This window comes from Orbicella faveolata, unplaced genomic scaffold, assembly GCF_042242905.1.
Source record: "Orbicella faveolata isolate gen_17 unplaced genomic scaffold, um_ofav_v1 contig_48, whole genome shotgun sequence".
NCBI classification, from domain to species: domain Eukaryota; kingdom Metazoa; phylum Cnidaria; class Anthozoa; order Scleractinia; family Merulinidae; genus Orbicella; species Orbicella faveolata.
The window spans coordinates 8,870,405-8,895,600 of record NW_028301578.1 but is presented as its reverse complement, the minus strand read 5'-3'; the positions used below and the strand labels follow the sequence as shown (position 1 = coordinate 8,895,600).

Below are 25,196 nucleotides of genomic sequence, written 5' to 3'. Positions count from 1 at the left end.
TTCTTCGATTTGAAAGAAAACGCCCAACTCTTCAGCTTTGGAAATTGCTATCATGGACAATATTGTAAGAACTACGCTGAACATCTGCAAAGAAAAAGAAAGAAAATGGAGAATCAAATAATGGAGTAGTTAACCACCCCAAAAGGTAAGTGAACAAGAGCGAAAAAAAAATTAGGTGATCAACATCAATTCAAAAGGAATATGTAAAAACAAATTGTCCAGAAGAACTACTTGCCATTTAGGTTTAGAGATGTATTCGTGGAGCGATGCTGTCAAAGCACATTCGTATGTGAAATCATAAAGCAGCTTAAGTTTACTCATCTTTTACAAGTAAGACGAGCGCAATTAACTTCGAGACAAATGTTTGTCAATGAATTTAAGTGCATTTCGTGGTCTCCTGAAAAGACAACCGACAAACGATTCCTTTTAACGAGATAATCATCCCCACCATGGCACCGTTACTTAAGCGCTTTAATGATTGTTTTGCTTCAGTCTTTGGCGTTGTTTTGAATGACAGAATTAATTGATTACGATGTAAACCATTTCGACTTTGCAATAGGAAACTTTAAAGGTTTAAGAACACCCATTCCTTCTCCAGCTTCAAATCTCCATGGCGTAGAATTAAGCGTTCCATTATCCGATCCCATGTGATTTTAGCAAAGGATACAGAAATGGAATCTCGCGGTGCATTATAATATAAATAAATAAATGAGGAAGTCGTTTGGTATTCTAAGAACCAAAAAAAAAGATCATTTTTAAATTGAAACTAGCTATGTACTGCCATTGCGGCTTAGAATCTATTAGTGCACTTGCAAAGTTGGAGTCTCTGACATCTTAAGCCAACATGTTGTCGCCCACCACTTTTAAAATCCATATTCGCAAAACAAATAAGAGGACTAATAATTTCAATTACCCCCATTTCGTTTATTTGTTATCAATTAGGGCCTCCTGGAACTAGGGCGCACAAGCTTTTAGGCGAGTACAATTTTAAAGAGCTTTCACACGTCACAAGTAGATTACCTTTGATTGTTCAAACTTCCGATTACTTCTTTATTATATGACCAAGAAAATCACGAACGCGCCTGTTATTGAATGGTAGCTGCGTGGCAAATTCAAAGTTAAGGATATCAGCCAATCCCAATGAAATAATGTTCTCAGTGATATCAGGGAAAATAATTAATTTAGTCATATTGGAATCAGGCCTCTTTTGATCTTCTAAGACCGTTGGGAGAGGGGGATGGGGGGTTTTGAGGCCATCCTACTCTAACTCCTAGATTATTAAAACCATGACGATGAAACTGGAAGGATTTAAACCACGTGCCAAAATATGTTCTTCGAAGTCCTCAAAATTGAATGAAAAAACAACATTGCAGTTAAAAGTTAAAATCGATAAGAAAGGCTACAATTATTTCAAAAAACAAATGTTCATTAGCGAAAGAAAGTCACATGTCACGCCAAATAAGTTTCAGTGCTAAGGGTTAACAAACATGGAGCTCACCGCCTCGGCGTCTTTTTTTATGCTCGAAGAACTTACTCTATTTCTTCTTCGTCACACAGACAACATGGCTTACGTATAGCCATCTTGACTTGCAAGACGAGGTAAACGTTTTATCATGATGTCCGCGGCCTTAACTTCAATAATCACTTATATGACATCGGTACCTTAGTGAGATAATTCTTGAACTAATACACCAACTGGGCATTGTTGTAAACAGACTCTAAATGTGGGCTAAGGTAAGATAAAGCAATCCTTTTGTTTTTACACGATAACAATACGACAGCAACGCTGATGTGGTCGTGTCAAAAAAGTAAACAAAACAAACACTCAGAAGACCACGAAAAAGGTATTTACAAAAGAAAAAGAACTATTCTGGACTACATCTTTTTTTTTTTTTTTTCTTTTTTGTGCCGTTTTTCTGCACCAGTTGTTTTACTCTCAGTCCTCTTTTCAATTTCCCCATTAAAGGAAAAAAAGGCAATGCCTTTCCCAGTACTAGTATGAATGACGCCTGCCCAAATTCTCTCTATAGTCCAGGTGAATTTGTCTTCTCGATTTCTTTTGTTTTCTTTTCTATTTTATACACGACCAAAGAACTCCATGCTTTAAAGATTTACCGTGTATTAATAAAGGCCATCATTTCAAGGATAATATTATAATAAATTAAGGGTAAAAGTGTTCTTGGTTTGTATTAATACTTGAATTTGCTTCAAAGTCACTGCAAGAACATTCATAACCTGCGTAGCAAGCGTTTCCGTGGGGTTTGGAAGCAAAGAAAGACCGAGGAATGGGATTTTCGGTGTCTTGACTGCGCGGAAAATGGAGCGAGAGCCAAAAAAAAAAAAAAAAAGAAAAGAAAAGAAAATAAAGAAAGAAAGAAAGAAAGAAAGAAAGAAAGAAGGGGGCGGGGGAGGGGAAGGAAGGAAACGCTTGCAGACAAACCCCTGGATTTTGAAAACCTCCGTTCGCCAGCGAACGGGGCTCGTGATTGGCTGGGCTAGTCCAATATTATTGACATGTGTCGATCTAAGGTATTTTAATACCTTTGAGTGCCAGACAAAAGGAGAAGACGCGTTCGAAGCTTATTTACAAAACCGTCTTTGACTTTTCTCGCTAAACGAAGATTTAGTCATCACCTTCGACAGTACGGTAGAAATCGTGTAGTGCAATGCCGATGCTTTGGTTTTTCGAAGCCCGCACATTATTGCAGAAGCAAGCGCGACACAATTTGCGGCTGTTCCTTTAATGTTGACATTACTTTCTTGAATGCCACATGCGCCAAGGACAAGATAATAAACCACGGGACAGAAAATTCGCACTACTGAGTGGGAAAACCTAGTGATTTCGTCTGGCTTGTTACATAGCAGCATGTTGTCGTAGGTACTCTGATATTTCATCAGAAGCCTTTTTATTGACAGCATTTAGAACCTCTGGGTACAATTCTGAATGATTTGTTATAGTGTTAGATGCGGCATGCCAGTTTTTGTCGCATATTTGCCTTACCAAAAATTTAGTCGCGGACAATTCTTACGAGGACATTTTATGAACAACTTTGAATTGGAGGCCGCCTAGGGGAAGATTATCTTTATTCAGATACTGGTCAAGATTATAGTTTCTTTTTTTCATCTTAGATGTTTGAAGCCTCTCCTGCCCAAATTGGAAAGTTTGCCGAGAAGACTTTCCGTTGTTTGTTTTTGCTACAGACGATAACATTCGAACCGATTTGCGGATCTGGCGTTTCCAGCAAACGCTTCTTTATTGGAGTTGCCTTTGTGGGAGTTGACTTGCTAATTTTACCTTGTATCGATTCCTGGACGAATGAATGCAGTAATCCAAGATTTCGAATCTTGCGAGCACAAGGATTACAGACACGACTTGAACAGTTCTGACATTTTAACTTTCTGGCAGATTTGTGCTAAAACTTCACCCTTGCAGTCCTTCCTTTTAGACGGATTGAGTAGAAATATAGCTTGATTATAAATTACTAAATTTAATTCATCGAGATTTCTCCGTTCCCACCGTGCGCTCGTTGTTTCAGGCAGTATTTTGACAAGTTATTGTGGTTCAAAGTTCACTTCCGCTACGGAAGGCCGAAGATTTTATTGGTAAATTTATGACAGCCGATCGCAGCAAGACATCTCAGTGTGTTCGTGGGCGGTTTTCAAAATTCAGGGGTTTGTCTGCAAGCGTTTCCTTCCTTCCTTCCTTCCCCTCCCCCTTCTTTTACTCGCTCCATTTTTTGCGCTGTAATTCTTTGCTCCCAAACCCCACAGAAACGCTTGCTACGCAGGCTAGAACATTCACAAAACAATTGTTTTTGGTCACGCTGCAGAGAGAGGGCCTTTTGCAACTGATTGGCAAATTCCTCGGCTTGATAATTCAGCAAAATACTGCAATAATCACTTCAGGAGTTAACTAGTCAACACGCATTTCTTGCCTAATATTTGCTGCTTCCTGACGTTTTTCCCTCCAAAACCCCGCTCATATTGATAGTCACTTCACCACTTTTTAACCATCTTGTCATTGTATTGATTATTTGACAGACAGCGCATCCAACTTGGACGACGCTAATTTCGTCTCGACTTCCTTTCAGCAGCTTCTAATAAAGTTAATATTTTAACATTCTCATTTCGACTTATGTGCGAACTAATCATCATGCATAGCTATCTTCATTTTTTATAATGTCGGTTTCTCGTAATAATAATAATAATAATAATAACAATAAATATAATAATAATAATAATAATAATAATAATAATAATAATAGTAATAATAGTAATAATAATGAACCTTTAACTGGCGTTTAATTCTGAGGAGGAGGGAAGCGTAAGGGAAGTATTTCCGAGTCTGCGATGTAGAACTGTTAGAATGCTGCGAGAACTCGATCTAAACGCGTCTTCGATTTAACAGGCTTCCCCTTCCTTCCCACGTGTTACCGTAGAGTGTACTGGCTCGCTTAGCCTGTTAATTTTCAATTAATGGAAGTGATTGTCTGCCTGCCGGACAGACAAGTCTGGACGTGTGTCTTTACAACGTACGTTTTAAAAATTATGGGGTCTGAGTTTTCGATATAATCAACGGTCTGAGTTTTTCAAGATAAGCTGCGAGATAAGCTAAGCTAAGCTAAGCTAAGCTAAGCTAAGCTAAGCTAAGCTAAGCTGAGATGAGCTAAGCTAAGCTATGTTAAGCTAAGCTAAGCTAAACTAAGCTATGCTATGCTAAGCTAAGCTGAGCTGAGCTCAGAGATGTTTTTTCCTTCCTCAGTTAAAATTTCTTTCCGCTTCGTTTGTTGTCTTTGTCACTGAAAACAGCTGGTGGTCATCCGCTTACATAGTTTTCATCAGTGGAGAGGTATAGATTCCTGGGGACATCCTCTCGTGGTAGCGTACCAATCCCTTGTTGTTTCTTGACTGATCCTAACCCTTTTTTTCCTATTTGTGAAATATTATCGCACCATGGCTATTGAGTTGTTAGAGAAACCGTATGCTCTCAGTTTGTTGATGAGTAGGGAGGTTTCACAGCTCTGATTCTTTCGATATGCGGTCAAGTTGTTCCTTAACATAGGGTCAATAAATGATGTGAGCAGTTTCCTCAGTAACTGCTCAAAGACCTTTCCTATCACTGTTAGTACTGTAACAAGTCTATAGTTCTTGATGTCTTGTTTATTGTCTTTCTTAAACACTGGTACCCAATCACCTTTCTTCCATTGCAGTGGCCAATCGCAAGATTCAATGCAGCAGTTGTATAAGTCAGCCAGGGGATGAGAAAGCTTCCTGCTCGCTATCTTTGAGATCTTAGGTGGTATTAAGTCGTGACCTGTGCTCTTTGGTAGAATCCAAGTTAGACAACGCAACCGCAATCTCCTTCGGCTTAAGGGCTTGGAATTTAAATTGTGAGGAGTCGCCGGCAGGTCGACAACTGCAGCTTTGGTTTATCGTATGCACACTCTCATGATGATACAGTTGGTCGTCAGACATACCTAATAAGCGAGTGTCACCAATGTCATTAGCCACTGAAGAGAAATATTTGGCAAAGTGCTCCTGTCAAGATTCTGAGTTATCGAGACACCCGACGGTCTGAGTTTTTCAAGGTCTGAGGTCGAGACACCCGGCAAGCAACTCCCGTAATGCCAAGGAAACGCACTCAGCAACACGTGAATGAAATAACAAAGAGCAAAAAAGGTAGGGCAGGGTAGCTAATTTTGGATTAACAGCAAGACAGAGCGATTTTAAAACAAACAATAACTTACCTTGAACAGGTACATCTAATTTTCCATTAAACGTTCTTCAATTTTTTTTACAAAACAGGTAAAACTAGCTGTGTATTCTGATTTGCCTGTCAAAGGGGACAGGATATCAGCTACGTGAGCTGACAACTCGTAAGCGAAGTTGTTAACACAAGATACAACAGGCCTTAATGGTATGTTTGGCTTGTGAATCTTAACTGATATCCTGTCCCCTTTGATAAACTTACTGCATGGGTCACCCCGGCCCCAACGGCCATTTTATCAAATTTGACCTATACGGAGAATCTAGAAAAGATGCATGCGATTTATTATTTTACCGAACATTTAAAACGACACACTGAATGAACGAATGCTTCAAATTATTTCATTTTAAACAAAAGCTAACGTTGCCTGTGTTTCAATGAGCTTAAAAATAGAAACAGAACGGAGGGCTCTGCCCGGTACTTGAGTCAAATTTGAAGAAGACGCTCTTCACCGAGTACGATTTACTGTACCCCAAGTTCTAGGCTGATTTACAAAAATTCAGTTGTTTGATCGTGTCCTTGGCTGCTTGTCGTACACTTCTGATCCTCCAGCAGTAAAGAATCGGGTTTAGAGACGAATTAAGGTAGGTAAGAGTTGAAGGAATATTGACAGCGACTTGAAACTTGCCTCTAGATATTCGGGCATAAGTTGTGAGAATAAACATTACGAGAAACGGAATGTAGCAGATAGCTAAAGTCAGCTGCACCCATACTGCGCTAGAAACTGTCCTCTTGTATCGTGCTATATTCAGAAGCACTTGCCTTCCGTTAGGTTGTCCAGGGGGTACTGCGTGTACTCGAAGCTGACGTTGTCGAAGCTTGATATAAATCTTTACATAGGAGAAGACGGAGGTTGTAAGGGAAAGTATTATAAGGGCAAAGAATACGGTAAAGGCAATTTCAATTTTCCAAAGGTATATCGATGCATATGTTATACCAATGATCCAAAAGCAAGTGATAGCTGCACGAACTCGTGGTAATGTTACAACGTGTCTGTATCTGAGTCCGGAAAACAGAGCTTTAAGTCTATCCACGCTTATTGCGGTGGATGTCAAGACTGATACGCCACATAAAAGAAGACTTGAAGTAATATTTATTTTATTTATATAAAGCAAAGCTTCACTGCTCATCCCAGTTGCAGCATAAGAGAAAAACGAAACGGTGAAAAATGGTTGCGAAATAACTCCAACACAGAGATCGGTGATTGCCAGACATCGAAACAAAAGCTTTGTCGGTGGATGAAGAGAAGTCTCTTTATGAAGAGCAACAAGAATCAGAGCATTACCCAGTGATGCAGTGATAGACAGAAAAATATTCAAGGCTGCAAGAAATTCAGATACGCTCATTAGCATGTTAGTATGCTTGTTTGGTTCAGGTCCCTTTTGATATTTCCGTCTACAGCCAAGTTCGCCGTGGCTCGTACGTCGAAACTATCTTTCTTTCTTTCTTTTTTTTTTTTTTTGGTTCAATTTTGAGACCGAGTGTTTTGCACAGTGAAGGGAATATGAGATGTAAGCTGACAGCTTGTTTCTGCAGAAATACAAACTGACACACATCTACGGTGTTCTATTATCCAACTGCAGCGAATACCGTCCAAATGACAGTACAGATATACAGCGATGTTGTACAGTTATTTGTACAGCAGAAACCTGTTTGCCGTACAGGTTGGCGCGCCCACGCAAAACTGTCACACTCTCCCTCTTTCATTGATAAATTTATCGACTTTATGTCACCTTACTTTATGTTTATTGACTTTATGTTATGTTAAATTTATTGACGTTTGTGTTACTCATACCATGATTTTAATCAGCAGTTAAGTAATAAATCTCTTATTAGATATTTTGGTGTGTAGTATCGCTTTATATTTTTTCTCGTTGTTTGTATTTTGACTCACCCCACGGGCTCGTCAAAATCCGGCGCAACTCGTAAAAATATGTAGCCACACTACACACCAAAACATCTAATAAGATGTATGTATTTTTCACAGTTCTGTCTAATTTAAACAATACTGACATTCACCTGGCATAATTACCAAAACTTCACCTGTATACCAATCGGACGTCGACATGATTACTTATTCACATCACGTCCTAACCTTTCATATTATTTAACTTTTTAAAGTTTTTCCGTGCGATTAGCGGGCGTTCATCGATTCTTGCTGATTACCTATGTAATGGGATATCATAGACCATAAACTGAGTCATCAAAAACTAACCAACTCTCAAACTTGTGTTAAGACATGGCTCCGGGCCTAAGGTATGGGTCGCACTTGGGAAATCTTTGCCAGAATCTGTTTACTTTGCGGTGGAAATCTGTCATCGCCGGCCTTTGCCTAGTGCGACCGCTGGTTTTCTGCTTTGGCAAAAACTTTGCGAATCGGCAAAACATCAAAGACGCCGTATTGTTTGTGTGGGGCAGGCAGATTTTCGAAAAGTCGGGCCAAACAATGGGAATCACAGCGGTAATTGTCAACACTTGTCAACGTAACATGAAAAACGATATGCGCGGGAAGTTCAGTTCTAGTTCGCGGTCTATCATCACGAGCGGACGTGGCTATTATTATAATCCCACACAATTTCAAGGTTTTCAAGGTTTTTACGGCTATAGCATGGAATATCCGCAGTATGCTCCCGTCTACCATGATATGACTGGAAGGGGAACGCAACCGAGCATTTCACATGCGAGCATTGCGCAGGAAAACACTCTACCGGCCAGGTCCATGCAAGCAAGCGCTTCACAAGTGTCGTCGTCTTCATCTTCCTAATCGTCTCCTGATCCTGAACCCGCAGATACTGGAAAATGATCTTATGAAAGATGGTCAGATGACGAAGAAAAAATGCTATCAACCTGTGGGCCGAGAATTTCGATCGCATCAGAAGCAGTCAAGCCCGCAAAGCTTGGGATATGACATTGCCAAGCAAATAAATTTGAAATCTGGTACTGACAATTATCTCCCGCTAGTGCGACCCTCCGTTTCTGTCTAAAAGTTTTCCTTTCCGGTTGCGGTTTCAAATTTTTGTGGTTTTTTAGCCGGCAAAGATAAAAACTTTTCCCAAGTGCGACCAGCACCCAATTTGCATAAAATCTAAAAACAACCATAACTTTTCAACTTTTTACTTTCAATGCCGTCAGACTTGACAGCAATATGAAAGATATAAGTGCTAGATAACTAGGTGGGAAAGGGAAATGGAGTGCTTGCATTTTGCAGTGAGTCGGATTTTTGTGATTAATTCTGAATCTGTACCCATAACTTTGATGTTACTTCATGTCTGATAACAGGTTATAGCTTTTCAGTCTAAATGGTAATATATCGGCATTATACGGTTAATGGTTATTATTAAAGATTCGCACAGCTATTGATGATATTGAAGCTGGTTTCGTCATTGGCTCCGGGCAACAACAAGTTGCCTAGGGAGGCCAAGAAACACCCCTTGTTTGCTTTTTCTCTTCTTTCTACATCTCCAGCACCTTTCTAAGAATTCTTGCCGACCCCAACAATGCACATCTCTGGATCAGTCCAACAGGAATGCCCACTTCAATGGCTCTCAGATTGTCCTTCAATCTCAGTGGTATTGATCCCAATGCTCCCACTACCACTGGAATAACCTTTGTCCTCAAACCCCACATTTTTCGAACTTCTCTTGCTAGATCTTGATACTTTTAAACTTTTTCATCTTTCTTCTCTCTCACCCCATTATCCTCTGGAATTGCCACATCTATAATCTGACAGCTCTTGTCTCCCTTGTCAATGATCACCAAATCCGGTCTCCTAGCCCCTATTTCATGGTCTGTTCGCTCACTGAAGTCCCATAGAAGTTTGTAATCCTCATTTTCAAGCACACTGTCTGGAACATGGTCATACCATCTCTCCTTTCGTTCAAACCCGCATTTTCCTGACAGGTCCCAATGGATTGCTCTAGCCACGTTATCGTGTCTCCTTTTGTATTCTTTTTGTGCCAGTTTCGAGCACGAACTTACAATATGGCTAATGGTCTCGTTACCCTGCTTACAGATCCTACATTTCGGGTCATTCTGTGACTTGTCAACCACCGTTTTAATATAATTTGTTCGTATTGCTTGATCTTGTGCAGCAATGATAAGACCTTCTGTTTCTCTCTTGAGCTTTCCTTCTTTTAACCAGGTCCATGTTTCCTCACTTCTTTGTTCTTCACCCTGTCTTGCAAACTGTCCATATAACGGCTTTTCTTTCCAATCTTGAATATTTTCAGTTCTTCTCGCTTTAAAGTTGGCAGCTGTTTCTCTATTCTCATCCTCATCCCTCCTGACGGCTTTTAACAGTTCTTCCTCGCTTGTTTGGACATAACATTCTAGCGATACCTTTGCTTGATTGACACAATCCTCTACGGATATCAAACCTCTCCCTCCGTCCTTCCTCGGCACATAAAGTCGTGCCACGCAGTCCCGTGGATGGAACCCTCCATTCATGGTTAGCAATTTTCTTGTTCTGCGATCTAGGTCCCGAAGTTCTTGTTTCCTCCATTCAAGTATTCCTCCTGCATATCTAACGAGTGACACTGCCCAGGTGTTTATGGCTTGTATCAAGTTTCCACCGTTCAACTTCGAGCGGGCAACTTTTTTAACGCGTCGTAAGTATTCTTTCCTGATTTTGTCCTTCATTTGGTCATGAAGCATGTCGCTGGCCTCAAGCACTCCTAGATACTTGTACCCTTCGCTTTCTTCCATTGCTCTTATTGTAGTGTCATCTGGTAGTGTTATGCCTTCTGTCTGTGCCAGTTTGCCACGTTTTATGACCAAGACAGCACACTTCTCAATGCCAAATTTCATACCGATGTCATTGCTGAATATTCTCACTGATTGTATCAGTGAGTCCAGTTGGCACTCACTTCTGGCGTAAAGCTTTAGATCATCCATAAAGAGAAGGTGATTGACCTTTGTCTTGTTGGCATATGTGTATCCCGCTTTGCGCTTTCTTCTTCTTATTATTATTATTATTATTTAGTTTTTATTTTATTTTATTTTATTTTTTTTCGTTACGGTTGGTTAACAGCAATCTTAGAAATTAATAACTTTACTCTAAATTAAACATTTTAAAAGGTCTGAGGACCATTCCGGGACGGGAAAAAAATATTACTATTTACTCCTAGCAGGTCATTTTTTTTTTGTCCCATTTTTACGGCCAACGGTTAATCCCAATAGGACCCTTTTATAAGGTCGCAATGTAATAGGATAATTCAGTCAATCACGTGCGGAGGGAAAATGAAAATGAGAATTTAAAAGGTCTTAGGACCATTCCGGGACGGGAAAAAAAATATATTACTATTTACTCCTAACAGCTCATTTTTTTTTTTTTTTTCTGTCCCATTTTTACGGCCAACGGTTAATCCCAATAGGACCCTTTTATAAGGTCGCAATGTAATAGGATAATTCAGTCAATCACATGCGGAAGGAAAATGACGGTTAAAAACTACACGCTGTTCCCACCGAACTAAGATTTCAGATTTCAGATTTCAGATTTTTTATTAATTGACACTATTTACAGACATATTTCACTATTGCACACACTCATACCTTCTGACACTATGACTAAGGTCATTGATTGTTACGTTATCAACAAAATATCTAGATTATTACAAAAAGACTATTAGTACTATAGCAAACACCTAAGAAAGATATGAGACGTGCTCTCTGTTTACAGTTTACAGAGTCTACCTCAACTAGCTTAGGCGGAACGGCGGAAGAGGAAGCTTTTTCTGACCTTATGGAGGATAATTTTCTTCGTCAGTTTGTCAAAGGTCCAACGCATATTGCTGGAAACAAACTTGATCTGCTTCTATGTAACTTCTCCGAAGTCATTGACCATGTTTCTACAACTTCTCCTTTGCAAAATGAATTTCCCTCTGACCATTATTTGGTGGACTTTTTTATCCGACTGAAATTCAAGCGATCAAAGCGTGTGCGCCGTAAAACGTACGAGTACAAAAGGGCAGATTTTGACGATCTGCGAAGTCGCCTACAGCTGCTACCTTCTGACATGTCGCACTTCGACGATGTTGACATCTATTGGTCTCGGTGGAAAGATTTATTTCTAGCAGCAGTTGCTGAATGTGTCCCAATGAAGACCATTAGAGACACCAACTCTCCTCCTTCGATAGACAGGGAAGTTAAGTCTGCATTACGCAGAAAGTACCGTGCCCTGAGGAAATATCGTGAAAACAAAACCGTGGAACGGAAGCTAAAGCTTAGATCTTTAAGCAATGAAATCAAGAGACTTGTTCGACAAAAACATCGCGACTATCTCCTTAAAATTGAAGGCTCTTTAAAGGAAAACCCTAAACTATTCTGGAACTATCACAAAGCTATCCTACATCATCGACCGGGCTCGAATACTGAGATCACCTTGGACGGGAAATCAGCAAAAACTGCAGCCGAAAAGGCTGAGCTTTTTAATGCTTATTTCTGCTCTGTGTTTACATCATCCAAGCAGGACAAAGCACGCAGTTTGCAACTGTATCCCATGAGAAGAAATACGGAACTTTCTGAGATCACACTATCTTTCAACGAGGTGAGAGATTGCTTGTTTATCTTGGATCCGTCAAAAGCCACTGGCCCCGATGGAATTCCTGCGCGTATTCTTAAAGAGTGCAGTGAGCAGATCGCGCCAAGTCTTTGTTCCCTATTCAACCATTCTCTGCGTACTGGGCGGTTCCCATCAGAATGGAAGTCAGCTGATGTTACTCCGGTTCATAAAAAAGATCTTTTGGAGCCAGCTGAAAATTATAGACCAATCTCACTTTTACCAATTGTGAGTAAAGTTATGGAACGCTGCGTTTGTAATAGACTTTATTCCCATGTCTTGCAATCAATTACATCCTTACAACACGGATTCATGCGTTCCCGTTCATGCTCTTCGCAACTTTTATCCGTACTCCATTCAATTGGGGAGGCACTCGACAAAAATAAACAGACGGATATTTTGTACCTTGATTTTGCCAAGGCCTTCGACACAGTTGATCACATCATTCTTATTGAAAGCTGAAATGGTACGGTGTCACAGGTCAACTAATAGATTGGTTTTCTGACTACCAAAAGGACAGATCGCAGAGAGTTGTGATTGACGGCACCGCCTCTGAGCGTCTACCGGTCACTTCCGGTGTACCCCAGGGTAGTCTTGTCGGCCCACTCCTCTTTGTGATATTTATCAATGACCTCCCTGATGTCATCCATGAGCAAACCAGCACCGCTCTGTATGCTGATGATACCAAGCTGCACCGTACCATTTTGTCAATGAAGGACTGTGCTCTTCTCCAGCAGGATCTGACAAGTTTAAACACCTGGAGCCACGAATCAAATATGAAGTTCAACGCCTCCAAATGCAAAGTGCTAACAATTACGCGAAAGAAAACATCTGTAAATCATGAATATCACCTTGGCGAGGTAAACATACAACGCGTTCAGGAAGAAAAAGACCTCGGTGTAACTATTACTAAAAATCTAACGTGGGACTCGCATCTAATGTGTATTGTACTCAAGGCTAATAGAATGCAGGAACTCTTAAAGAGAACTTGCCCACTTATGACCGACATCAAAGTAAGGCGGACACTTTATCTATCTCTCGTGAAGTCACAGCTTACTTATGCTACGGAAGTTTGGTCTCCTGCTAGTGTCAATTTGAGAACAACCATAGAAAGAGTCCAGAGGCGCGCCAGTCGCTGGATACTAAGAACTAGAATCGGCGAGATGTCCTATAAACAACGATTGCTGACTCTTCGCTTGTTGCCACTAACATATGACAGGGAACTGAGAGATCTTTTATTTCTCTACAACTGTATTTCTGGATATACTGACCTAAAAATTGAACGATATGTTACTTTTACTACACATGGCCGGTCCCGCTCTAAGAACCCCACCCTCGTACTAAAACCTGCTTACTGTAAAACCGCAACTTTTCAAGCTTCTTTTTTCAACAGAATTGTAACACCCTGGAACACTATCTGTAATCTCGCCCCTCAAGACAAATTTTCTAGCCTAAGTTTATTCAAATATTTTTTGCGCGCCACTTATTTTACTTTACTGGACACTACCTATGATATTGACATGCCCTGCTCCTGGTTCCTCTTCCGTAACTGCCCTTGCCACCGCTCTTAATTTTCTGTGACTAATATTATCCGCATCTTGTTTTTGACTATTGTATTAATTGATTTAACTATAATTTTTAACTATAAGTAATTATTAGATTTTATTGTAATTTTTATCAAATTTAAGATTTTCTATCACCATTCTTACTAGCTTTTAGGGTTGCGCCTCGCATGGGTAACTTTATTTTCCCGTTCGCGGAATTCCTATTGGTCCTTTTCTTCTTTTAATTATATTGTAATTTTGTGACCAATAAAGTTGATAGACTAGTAATTATCACATGGTTTTGAGATAATCTAAGTCAGAGAAAGGAGCATTTAACTTATTTGTATCGAGGGTAGGTTTGGTTGAACGAGAAAAGATGTGAGAAATTCAACTGAAGGCGAGTGTTTCCACTTAGCTTGCAATACAGATCAATTCTAACACCCAGAAATGCACTTTTCCTGGTGGATCTTATAAACAAAATATTGACTGTTTAGTCCCTAGAGGCAATCTAGTCACTATTTTACTTACAAGGGAAATGCAACAAAAGATACAATCTACTTCTTTTCTCGTATTTTGCAAGCGCTAAATAATCGACGATGTTGATACGTTCTCCTGAAGAAGAAACTGAAAGACAGAACTCTCTGTTTGTATTCATCACAGTCGAAGATAAAGAAGAAGGATCACTGACCTTTGTGTTGGAGTTATTACACAACCACTCTACGCCGTTTTCCTTTTATCTTCTGTAACAACTGAAATGAGTTGGAAAGTTATTTACTACATAACTATAATGGGCAGCGCTTCAAGCTTTGTTTTGTCTCAAGTATCGATCTTCACATCACATCACATCTAACCCTAACCCTTACTTCAAGCCCTCTTATCTGAAATGAGATACAGACATGTTGTAACATTACCCCGAGTCCTTGCAGTTTTCGTTTGTTTTTGGTTGATTGGTATATCATGTGTATCGATATACCTTTAAAGTATCGCTTTGGCCTTAACTGTAGCCTTTCCCCTCATAATATTTTCTCTAAAAACTTCTGTCTTACCCTTTGCAAAGATTTATCGGAAGCTTCGACATCAACTTCAAGTGCTCGCTGTCCCACAAGGGCAACTTAACGGAAGAAAAGTGCCTCTGAATATAGCATGATTCAAGAAGTAACTATTTTAGCGTATTGTGGGTGTAGTGAGTATCAGTTACCAGCTATATCGCTTTTATCGTTTTGCGGATTCTCGTAACTCTCCGTGACTACATATTTGAAGGCGCATGTAATATAGCTTTCTACGTCACGTTACTCTTATCAGCACCTAAATTCTTCCCTAAACCCGATTCTTTACCGTTGTAGATTGTATCTTTTGTCGTATTGTCCATATAAGATTACCCTTGGAGACAAAAATGTCTATATTTTTTTATAGGTTGATCTTGGTAAAGTGCTTTTCTGGGTATTGGAATCAGTTTTTATCATTTGGAGTTTAAATGAAGGACACCCACCTGAAAAGATTGATATTAGGTTATGAACTGTAACAAGCTAAGTTGGTTCAATTTACTGTGGCGTGTATTCCCATCGGTCTCAGACTTAGAAAAAGGAGAAAAAGGCCACTAATTTTTGAAACTAAATTCAATAACATATCTTACGGACTAAAATGTTGGAAAGCAAATATTTTTGAAGCCCAAAGGCAGGTGTTTCATGGAATTGTTAATGATCTTTTCTTTTTTTTTTTTTTCGTTTTTCCGATATTCATTTGCTCGTGACAATTGACTTTAACTCTTTAACTAAAGAAATAGTCATCAAAAATTGGGACTATAATAGTCTACAATTCTTATAAGTTACAGAATGATCCTAATTGAACTCAAATATGTTTTACAGTAATAAAAAATATACATTTTTTTATTATTTTTTAAACAAAAAAGGCACTGTTTAACTTTTACAAAAATGGTAATTAATTTCTAACATTGCTGTTTACCCTAGGGAAAATAAATTAACCATCAGCCGTAAAATGCCTAGGTATTATTCAACAGGCGTAAAAAACCACCACCTCATGAGGACCCTCCTGTAACTAAAATAACACCAAAGATATGGTTGCAGATCTGGAATCATACAAATCCAACTAACCAGAGCATACAAGCTCTCCATTTTCTATTCCTTCACTATTATCTTTCATACTGCCAGGTATGAGAGTATTTAATTAAAACGCTGAAAACGTATGGTTGTTTTCGAATTTTATGTAAATAAAGCTCTGAAACATGCCTTACAGAACCTTAAGAGTTGTATATTATTATTATTACTTGTTTTTTTTTTTTTTTTTATGACTCTGTTAATGGCTCACAACACCCCGTCCCGTAGAGGACCGTAAAGACTCCATCTACGGCCGCTTATCGCACTAAAAAAAACTTTAAATGATATGGAAGTTTACGACGTGATGGGAATAAGTAATCACATCGACTTTTCATTGCTATTCAGGCGATGTTTTGATAATTTTGGCAGGTAAATGTCAGTATTGTATAAATAAGACACCCAAATTTCGGTGTCTTGTTATTGTCCCTAAGGGCAGTCTTAACATTAGGTGTCTTATTTATTTACCTTATCTTACCTAAATGTAAAAATACAAAGCTGTATATCAGTGTCAGTTTATATTTCTGCAAATACCAGCTGCTAGCCTCCATCCCACATTAAATTCTTCTATCGGACTCCCTCCGCCATGCAAAACATCCTCTCCCGGCTGAACAAAAAGTTGGTTTCGACGTACGAGACCCTACGAACGTTACAACAGACGCTAACCTTACAAGGGACATAAACCAAACACGGAAACATGCTAATGAGTGTATTTAAATTTCTTTCAGCCTTGAACATATTCCTGTCCATCGTTGCATCATTGGGTAATGCTCTGATCCTTGTGTCTCTTCATAAAGATACTTCTCTTCATCCACCGACAAAACTTCTGTTTCGATGTTTGGCAGTAACTGATCTTTGCGTTGGAGTTATTATTCAACCACTTGGGGCCGTTCTCCGTTTGTTTACTACCGGAACATACTGGAAAAACACTTCCAACTTACACCGACTGCATCGAGCTTTAAGTTTTACTTTATGTGCCGTAGCGGTCTTCACATCCAGCGCCATAAGCATGGACAGACTTCAAGCCCTGTTGTCTGGACTGAGATACAGACATGTTGTAACATTGCCACGAGTTCGTACAGTTGTTATTTGCTCTTGGTTAATTGGTTTATCATGTGGATCGATGTTCTTTTGGAAAAGCAAAATTGCATTTACTGTAGCCTTCGTTCTTATAATAATTTCTGTATCAACCTCTGTCTTTTCCTACACAAAGATTTATCGCAAGCTTCAGCAACATCAACTTCAGGCGCACACAGTCTTACAAGGACAATCTAACGAAAGACGAGTGCCTCTAAATATAGCACGTTACAGGAAGTCAGTTTCCAGCGTATTATGGTTGCAGTTGGCATTAGTTATCTGCTATATCCCGTTTATCGTTGTGGTTATGCTGATGACATATGGTCGAATGCCTGGAAAGAAATTTGAAATAATTTTCGACGTTACAGCAACTCTTACTTACTTAAAATCGTCTCTGAACCCGATTTTTTACTGTTGGAGGATCAGAGCTGTGCGACAAGCAGCCAGGGACACGATCAAGAAGTTTACCCGCTGGAAATCAGTCTAGATCTTGTGGTGAACACGGAATACATTCAGTCAAGAGCGGCGGCCAGCTTCATCTGTGAAGAGAACAGGAGAGCGATAGTTTCTGAAAAAGTACGAAAAACGCTTAAAGCCGTCGTCCAGAAGTAATTCAGTACTTATCGAAAAGTGGCAAATTTTATATTTTTATTTTTTAAATTTACCTGGTAATTCAAAGGGGATGTAAATTATAATCTTCCTTAAGAAATGTTGCTCTTCGTCATTCGAAAGAAAAAAAAAGTGGAGATTAATTTCACTCTTAAAATTAATTGTAGTAACAGGGGATTATTCACGATTACTCAACGCACAGTAACTGCTCTCTGTTATACTAAATTGCCGTTTATATTACACCCTGTTCCAATCACTAAAACATCGTGTTGCTATGCAAGGACTAAAGTAAACTTCAACTCAGCGCTTCAGTTATAGTACGTTATGATGAAATACGGACATACAAGGTAACTCATCCCCTCCGCCCCCTGCCCCCCCCCCCCCCCCCCCCCCACCGGGGTACAAAGGGAGGATGGAATTCCTCCCTCCTCTTGGTTTTTTGTTCTTTTAAGGCAAAGCGGTATAAATTTACATCAGTTAGAGGGCCCTGAGCTTGCTCTAGAAGATGATACCATTTTTGTCGGTACCCACGTCCTATGACGTGAAATGAATTAATTAGTTTTTTATAAACAAAACAAAAAGAACACAAATGAAAATAGATATACCTTGAAACTATTTCACATGTAGTTCTTTAATTGGAATTGTAAATTTGTAAAAATTGTAAGGACGATCGTTTAATATGGGGAAGATAAGAATGATCAACTTCTTCTTCGATTTAAACCAGTGAAGTGCAGGCGACAACCTGTGTAAACATTATACAGCTTCCTTTAATGGCCTGTCTTGTTTTATTTATTTTATTTTATTTTTATTTTATTTTTTTATTTTTTTATTTTTTTTTATTTTTCCGTAGGCGATATTTCCGTATGAAGGACAATGTAAAGTATTATTAAAGTATTGGGCAAAACAGACATGAAACAAATACGAGCTCGACAGACGATGTTTTGTACTTTAACAATTTTTCTTAGGGCCTTTACGAAAATTCCTAATAAGAAAATGAGATATATTTTCGCGTTTGCCTTTTTCTTGTGCTTTTTTTTATTTTAGTGAAGAGAAGTACCTATTGATATCTAGTAAGTGACAAAGAGAGAATTTATAGAATTTGTTTCTTTTTCCCTTGCATTCTTGCGTCAAACTGCGCGCAATAACTGAGAATATCGGAAACAGAATTTCTGAACTTACCTTTCTCTTGAAGAACCTTGCAATTACTTTCGAGGTCAGTCCGCCCTGTAAATGAGCAGGATTGACTAGGATGATGTAAATATAATAGAGCATAAACATGCTTCGGTTGTGTTCTGTGCCACAATACGGTGGTCTTTGTCTTCAGAGTTATAGATAAAATTCATATATTAAGGATGTACTGTAGTTTTAATATCAGCCCTCCGCGTCAGATTGGAAAACTTCCGTCATACTTCATTATACCAAGAAAAAAATGATCCAATGCAATAACTGATGTAAATTACTCTTGTGTTCTGTTCCTTATCAATCACTATGTTATCGTGAGACAAATGACAATACGTAATGCTGGATTAAAAAAAAATGTTTTGGATGTTAAATACAAGACATGATTTCATTTATTATTTTCGATCTTGCTGTGTAATATTTTGTACTTGTTACACTCGATCCTTGGAATGTGCGGTATGTCATCTATTCACAGCCTGATGAATTATAATTAACATTTAGACAGGATTCGAATATTCTAGTGTTTGGTTCGAAAAAGCAAATATTTTGTTCTCCAGTAAAGATAATCACGCACTCTTTTGTTGTTCCCAAATTGGATTCTTTTCCTTTCCTCTTCAATCACTTCTTATAGTTGATAATACTAGTGGTAATGAAATCCTTCGAAGTCGTATATTGTGTTGTTTCTAAAAAATAAAAAATAAATAAAATAAAAAAACACTTAACTCCGTCATGTGTTAATCAGTAATACAATCGTTTTCGGATGGACCAGCATATACCATTGTACTCAGTGTTTTTGTTTTATATTTTACTAAATATTTAAAGGGTGTAGCAATGCCTCCACAGATAACAATTTTTAAGCAGTAACCACAAACATTAAGGTCTTGAGTCTTTTTTAAGATATCGATTCAAATACTAATTTGTGTTTCAGCAGCTAATTTAAGTTAGGTAGCCAGCTGTTCCTTACTACCACCATTAATGCTCCCGACCGATGAAATCAAACAAAACAAACACAACTTTTAATGGGAGAAAAAGGGCAGAGGATAAAGTGTACAAGTTCCCAATAGGAATTTTACAAAATAATAAGGGTCAGGTAGTTGGCAACGAGAGGACCTAAACAATAACAACATTATTAAGAAACAACGATCGGCCTGCAGAGCGGGTCTAATCCTCTCTCTGGGGTACTAATCCTTAGCCACTGAGAGGTCATTATCCTCTCCTTCCTTTCCAAGAGATGTTTTGATAATTATGCCACGTGAACGTCAGTATTGTTTGGATAAGCCAGCACTGTAAAAATGCAAAGTCGTAGATTAGTGTCAGCTTTTATTTCTACAAATACCAGCTGCTAGCCTCCATCTCATATTTCCTCTCGGATTCCCTCCGCCAAGCAAAACATTCTCTCCCCGCTAAACAAAAAGTTGATTTCGACGTACGAGACCCTACGAACTTTACAACAGACGCTAACCTTACAAGGGACTAACCAAACAAGCATATTAACATGCTAATGAGTGTATTTGATTTTCTTGCAGTCTTAAACATATTTCTGTCCGTCTTTGCATCAGAAGTCAATGTTCTGATCCTTGTGTCTCTTCATAAACATACTTCTCTCCATCCACCGACAAAACGTCTGTTTCGATGTTTGGCAGTAACTGATCTTTGCGTTGGAGTTATTATTCAACCACTTGGGGCCGTTCTCCGTTTGTTTACTACCGGAACGTACTGGAAAAACACTTCCAACTTACACCGGCTGCATCGAGCTTTAAGTTTTACTTTATGTGCCGTAGCGGTCTTCACATGCAGCGCCATAAGCCTGGACAGACTTCAAGCCCTGTTTTCTGGACTGAGATACAGACATGTTGTAACATTACCACGAGTTCCTGCATTTATCATTTGTTTTTGGTTAATTGGTTTATCTTTATTTATTTATTTATTTATTTATTTAACATTTCTTTATACATGGTAAAAATCATCAGGTAATACTAATATTTAAAAATTAATACCAATAAACTACTAATAAACAGTCCATGCTAAATACTAATTAATAAAAATTGAAGTAGTAAATCCTAATTTAAATATTAAACTAATCCTGTTTTCCATGAATGCCGTGTCTGACTTTGCTTTTAAATTGATTGAAGGATTTTATCATCCTGAGATTGCAGGGTAGGCTGTTCCAGAGAGTTGCACCACTGTAACTAAAGCTATTTTTCATATCATGTGGATCGATATTCTTTTGGAAAAGGAAAATTGCCTTCGTTCTTATAATAATTTCTGTATCAACTTCTGTCTTTTCCTACACAAAGATTTATCGCAAGCTTCAGCAACATCATCTTCAAGCGCACACAGTCTTACAAGGACAGCCTAACGAAAGACAAGTGCCTCTGAATATAGCACGTTACAAGAAGTCAGTTTCCAGCGTATTATTGTTGCAGTTGGCATTAGTTATCTGCTATATCCCGTTTATCGTTGTGGTTATGCTGATGACATATGGCCGAATGCCTGGAAAGAAATTTGAAATAGTTCTGGGTACGGGCGAGTCGTATATCCCTGTCGTGTTCTTTGATCCTCTCCTGCATAGATCTCCCTGTTTCCCCGATGTAGACTTTGCCGCACTCACAGGGAATCCTGTAGACAACACCATCTTGTTTAGCCGGATTGACGGTGTCCTTTGGTCGCACTAAGTGTGACCGAAGTGTCGTGTCGGACTTAAAGACGGTGCGAATGCCTTGTTGTTCTAGGCAGCGGCGGAGAGACTCCGAAACTCCATGGACATAAGGTAAAACGGCGGTGGATTTAAATTCCGCGACAGGCTCTCTTCTTGGGGTTGTTCGTGCCTTTGTGATCTTCTGTACAAAAGAGGAGGGATATCCGTTAGAAGCAAGTACAGATGACAGATGTTTCTTCTCTCCAGCGATTACTGATGGTTTGGTGACGAGACGTTTAGCCCCGTCGTACAGACACTTCACAATACCGCGCTATACTGACTGAGGGTGGTGTGAATCATACGCTAGGTACTGATCAGTATGTGTTGGTTTCCTGTAGACACTGGTGGTAAGGCGGCCATCAGGTTCTCTGTGAACTGACGTGTTGAAAAAGGCGATCTTGTTGTTGTTCTCGATCTCCATGGTGAAACGGATTGATGGTTGTTGACTGTTCAGGTGTTGCAGGAAGACGTCAACTCTATCCCGATCCAGGATGGTGAAAGTATCATCTACGTAGCGTTTCCAGATCTTAGGCTTGCAAGGTGCGGACTCTATTGCTTGTTCTTCAAATATCTCCATGTAGAGATTAGCAATAACCGCGGATACAGGGCTCCCCATGGCTGTGCCGTCTCGTTGTTCGTAAATCGATCCGTTGTACTGGAAGTACGTAGATCGCTTAGGCCACCGCTTAGGCCAATTGTGTCGTGTGTCAACACCTTTGCATACGACCTGTCTGCTTTCTGCTTTATACTAATAATAAAAGTTAAATAAATGTATACCTCATATTTTTGTCTTAAGAATAGTGACATCTTTACTCGAGGGTACATCTCTCCAAGTGATGTTGTCTTCAGTGGCCCATAAGCGAAATTCCAAAAAAAAAAAAAAAAAGAAAACAAAAATATTCTTGCTGTTATACCAGTTCATCATCTTTATGGTTGTTTTCTGTCCAGTCCACAGTTTTGCCTGTAAAAATCAGACCAATTCTTAATTTCGCAGCAAGGGTCGGAATTTCGATTTCGCTCATATTCTTATGGTAGATAGGCTAGGGTATGAAAAAACTACTGCATAGTTTTTCTGGGGGGCAAAATATCCTTTTATTTCAAAGAAATATGCAAATTGCCAAATTCCGTTAAAATCGTCATTTGACGCACCATTTTATTAAACAAGTTTGAGAGCCTCGCATGCAAAACCACATCATTCTTCCGTCTTTAAAGCACTCAAATATTTTTGTGGAATGTTTAAATGTGTACTGGGTTGATTTTAGGGAATGTTGCGTTGTCTTTTTGGGTGAAAAATAATTAAATTTCGAAGACATGTATTTCATTCACTTAAAAATACTTCGTGAATATAATTAATTTTCATGTGCGAAACCTTCAAATGGATTAAGCTTCTGGTAGTTGAATCGCAGAAGGATGATCTACAGATTCCTGTAAAAAGTTATTTGGGCAACTGATTGTGAGCGACGAGAGAGCTTTTCAAAGTACGTCAACTGTCAACCTATTATTGGTGGAATACCATGAATTTGTGACAAACTTTCGGCGCATATGATCGCTACTGCATCTAAGTGAAAAACGGCTGAGTCATTTGTAGGTAGTTGCTTGCTTTGCACTGCGCCAACATACTACGTTTGATCGATTGCTGACCATTGTCGGCGCAGCACAATCTTACAGCCGTTATTTGTTCGTCACGCAGTGCTGTCACGGCTTACGCTGCACATTTTGATCTATTTTTTATAGAATACTCTCAGGATAAGAGAAAACAATTTATTTATTGTTTATCTGTTCATATATATAACAATATGTGTATACTTATATAATAATATTTTATAGTGTACGTGGCCTTAGTCCAAATCACGTTTGTTTTACGTTCTGATGTTTGAGACAACCGCTGATAAAGCTAGTGGCTGTACTCACTATAATTAAAATAAAATAAAAAAAATAAAAAATCGCCATACACAAATTGTAGATCAATGAAGCGAGAACTAGGTGAAATAAAAATAGGAAATCACAACGTGTTTAATTCGTGAGAAAAACAGACTAAATTTAATTAGTAATTACCTGAGTAAACAAACCCTGGCCATGCCATTTTATTTGGCGTATTTTGTTTGCTTACTGGCTAGCATTGGTATGTAGAGGACTGTTGTTCTTTAAAAGCTATATTTGTGGAGTTTGTGGCTATAACACGAAAGATCGAAAGCGTAAAACTGAAGTTGTTCCGTTGCTTCCGTACGATAAAGATATCAACAATCATAAGTTTACTAATAAATTAACCGAGTCGAGTTGATTTTATGCCGAGCGGTAAAGTTCACCAAGAGCGAAAGTTTGCGCACCATGTGACGATATGTCCTAACCACCGCACAAAACTTGGATTAGGGTGGAGCAGAAGGTTCAGCATTAGAAGGGGGGGGGGGGAACCCCGTATAAAAGAGGGGGGCGCTCGCAGGAAATGTTGAAAAGAATCCCTGTTTTGTGGGCGTGGCTTGGAAGTTTTTTCCCCTCCCCTTGGAGGTACTGATTCTCACGAGGACATGATTGATCATCGCAGGTATACACACAACTTAAGCAGTCACGGTGAAATTAAAGCCTGAAGCAAAATTCAGGCCTTAATTTCACAACTGATTAAGTTGTGTGCATAACTGCGGTGATTAATCATATCTTGATCTCTTTCTCCGCAGTTCAAATATTTTATGGTTCATGTATTCATTTGCACTAATTCTTACATAACACATAACACATAACACATCTCAAGTCATATTTTTTCGGCTCAATACCCTAAAGGTACTGTAAAAGCTCCCCCTGTGCACCTTTGGACACCAAGCACACTAAGAGGTACCAAACCGCGTTTTTAACACCTAAACGTTGTGATGAGCAACCCCGTCATTTTAATATGGGAGTTTCCCCGCGGGGTCCAGCAGCAGGTGCAGGACTATGGAAGGAATTTCCGGCCATTGTAAAGGTAAAGGACCGTGTCTAAAAGGTGAAAGTGGGTTGGAAAAGAAGGAGTCAGATATAATCTTACGCAAAATTGGTTCGTTCGCTTGGTTCGTACAAGTTGGGTCAGGTTACACACGCGTCATCCAGGACGCACTAGCACTCTCCTCTCTCTCCCACACTTTTTTTTTTTTTGGCAAGTCTTTACAAAATCCTTCCCCAGCTCCGAGTTGTTATTGCTGAATCTCACGTTAACGCTTCAGGCCATAGTTTCGACATTTTGTTTCCATGCGGTGATCGGGCGACAGCGGACGCGTAAGAAAAACTGCGCGCCGGCGAGGGGCTTGCAAAGAATTGTCGTGTCAAAAATTAAAAAAAAAAGCATACGTGGGAGAGGGAGGGGAGCGCGAGCGCGCGTTGAATGACGCGTTTGGGATTAGGTAACGGTACGATCACGTTGTGAAAAGCGATCTGAAAAAAAAAAAAAACTTTGCAAAAGAAGCATAAAATCTCCGACTGTCGTAAAATTATTCGAAAACAAGTTCGGCCAAGTTGTTAAAAATCTTGCGAGTTCGTTTTAGCTGGTAGCTGTGAAATTTAGAGACCGGGAAAATTTTTGGAATACGTTCAAATGTCTGGAGTGGTTCACTTGGCTCCCTTGTCAATACAGTCCAAAATTATCAGTAAAATACTGTAAATAAAACCCCTAATGACCACTTACCGCTAT

The 25,196-nt window shown here is 39.2% G+C and overlaps 4 protein-coding genes across 4 annotated transcripts; 2 read left to right on the top strand and 2 right to left on the bottom strand.

Moving 5' to 3' along the window:
- Window positions 1-6,214: 6,214 nt before the first annotated feature.
- LOC149096393 (melanocyte-stimulating hormone receptor-like) lies at window positions 6,215-7,650 on the bottom strand. The gene has a single exon (XM_089281337.1). The coding sequence runs from the start codon at window positions 7,117-7,119 to the stop codon at window positions 6,247-6,249; it is 873 nt and encodes a 290-aa protein (XP_089137463.1). The 5' UTR covers window positions 7,120-7,650; the 3' UTR covers window positions 6,215-6,246.
- Window positions 7,651-9,422: 1,772 nt separating this feature from the next.
- Window positions 9,423-10,705, bottom strand: LOC149096392 (uncharacterized). The gene has a single exon (XM_089280896.1). It carries the CDS (start codon window positions 10,658-10,660, stop codon window positions 9,428-9,430), a length of 1,233 nt encoding a protein of 410 aa, XP_089137022.1. The 5' UTR covers window positions 10,661-10,705; the 3' UTR covers window positions 9,423-9,427.
- Window positions 10,706-10,783: 78 nt separating this feature from the next.
- On the top strand, window positions 10,784-12,821 carry LOC149096391 (uncharacterized). Its single transcript, XM_089281336.1, has 2 exons — window positions 10,784-10,843; window positions 11,027-12,821. Exon 2 carries the CDS (start codon window positions 11,421-11,423, stop codon window positions 12,783-12,785), a length of 1,365 nt encoding a protein of 454 aa, XP_089137462.1. The 5' UTR covers window positions 10,784-10,843; window positions 11,027-11,420; the 3' UTR covers window positions 12,786-12,821.
- A 3,673-nt stretch (window positions 12,822-16,494) lies between these two features.
- On the top strand, window positions 16,495-17,975 carry LOC149096390 (melanocyte-stimulating hormone receptor-like). The gene has a single exon (XM_089281407.1). It carries the CDS (start codon window positions 16,676-16,678, stop codon window positions 17,540-17,542), a length of 867 nt encoding a protein of 288 aa, XP_089137533.1. The 5' UTR covers window positions 16,495-16,675; the 3' UTR covers window positions 17,543-17,975.
- Window positions 17,976-25,196: the final 7,221 nt, after the last annotated feature.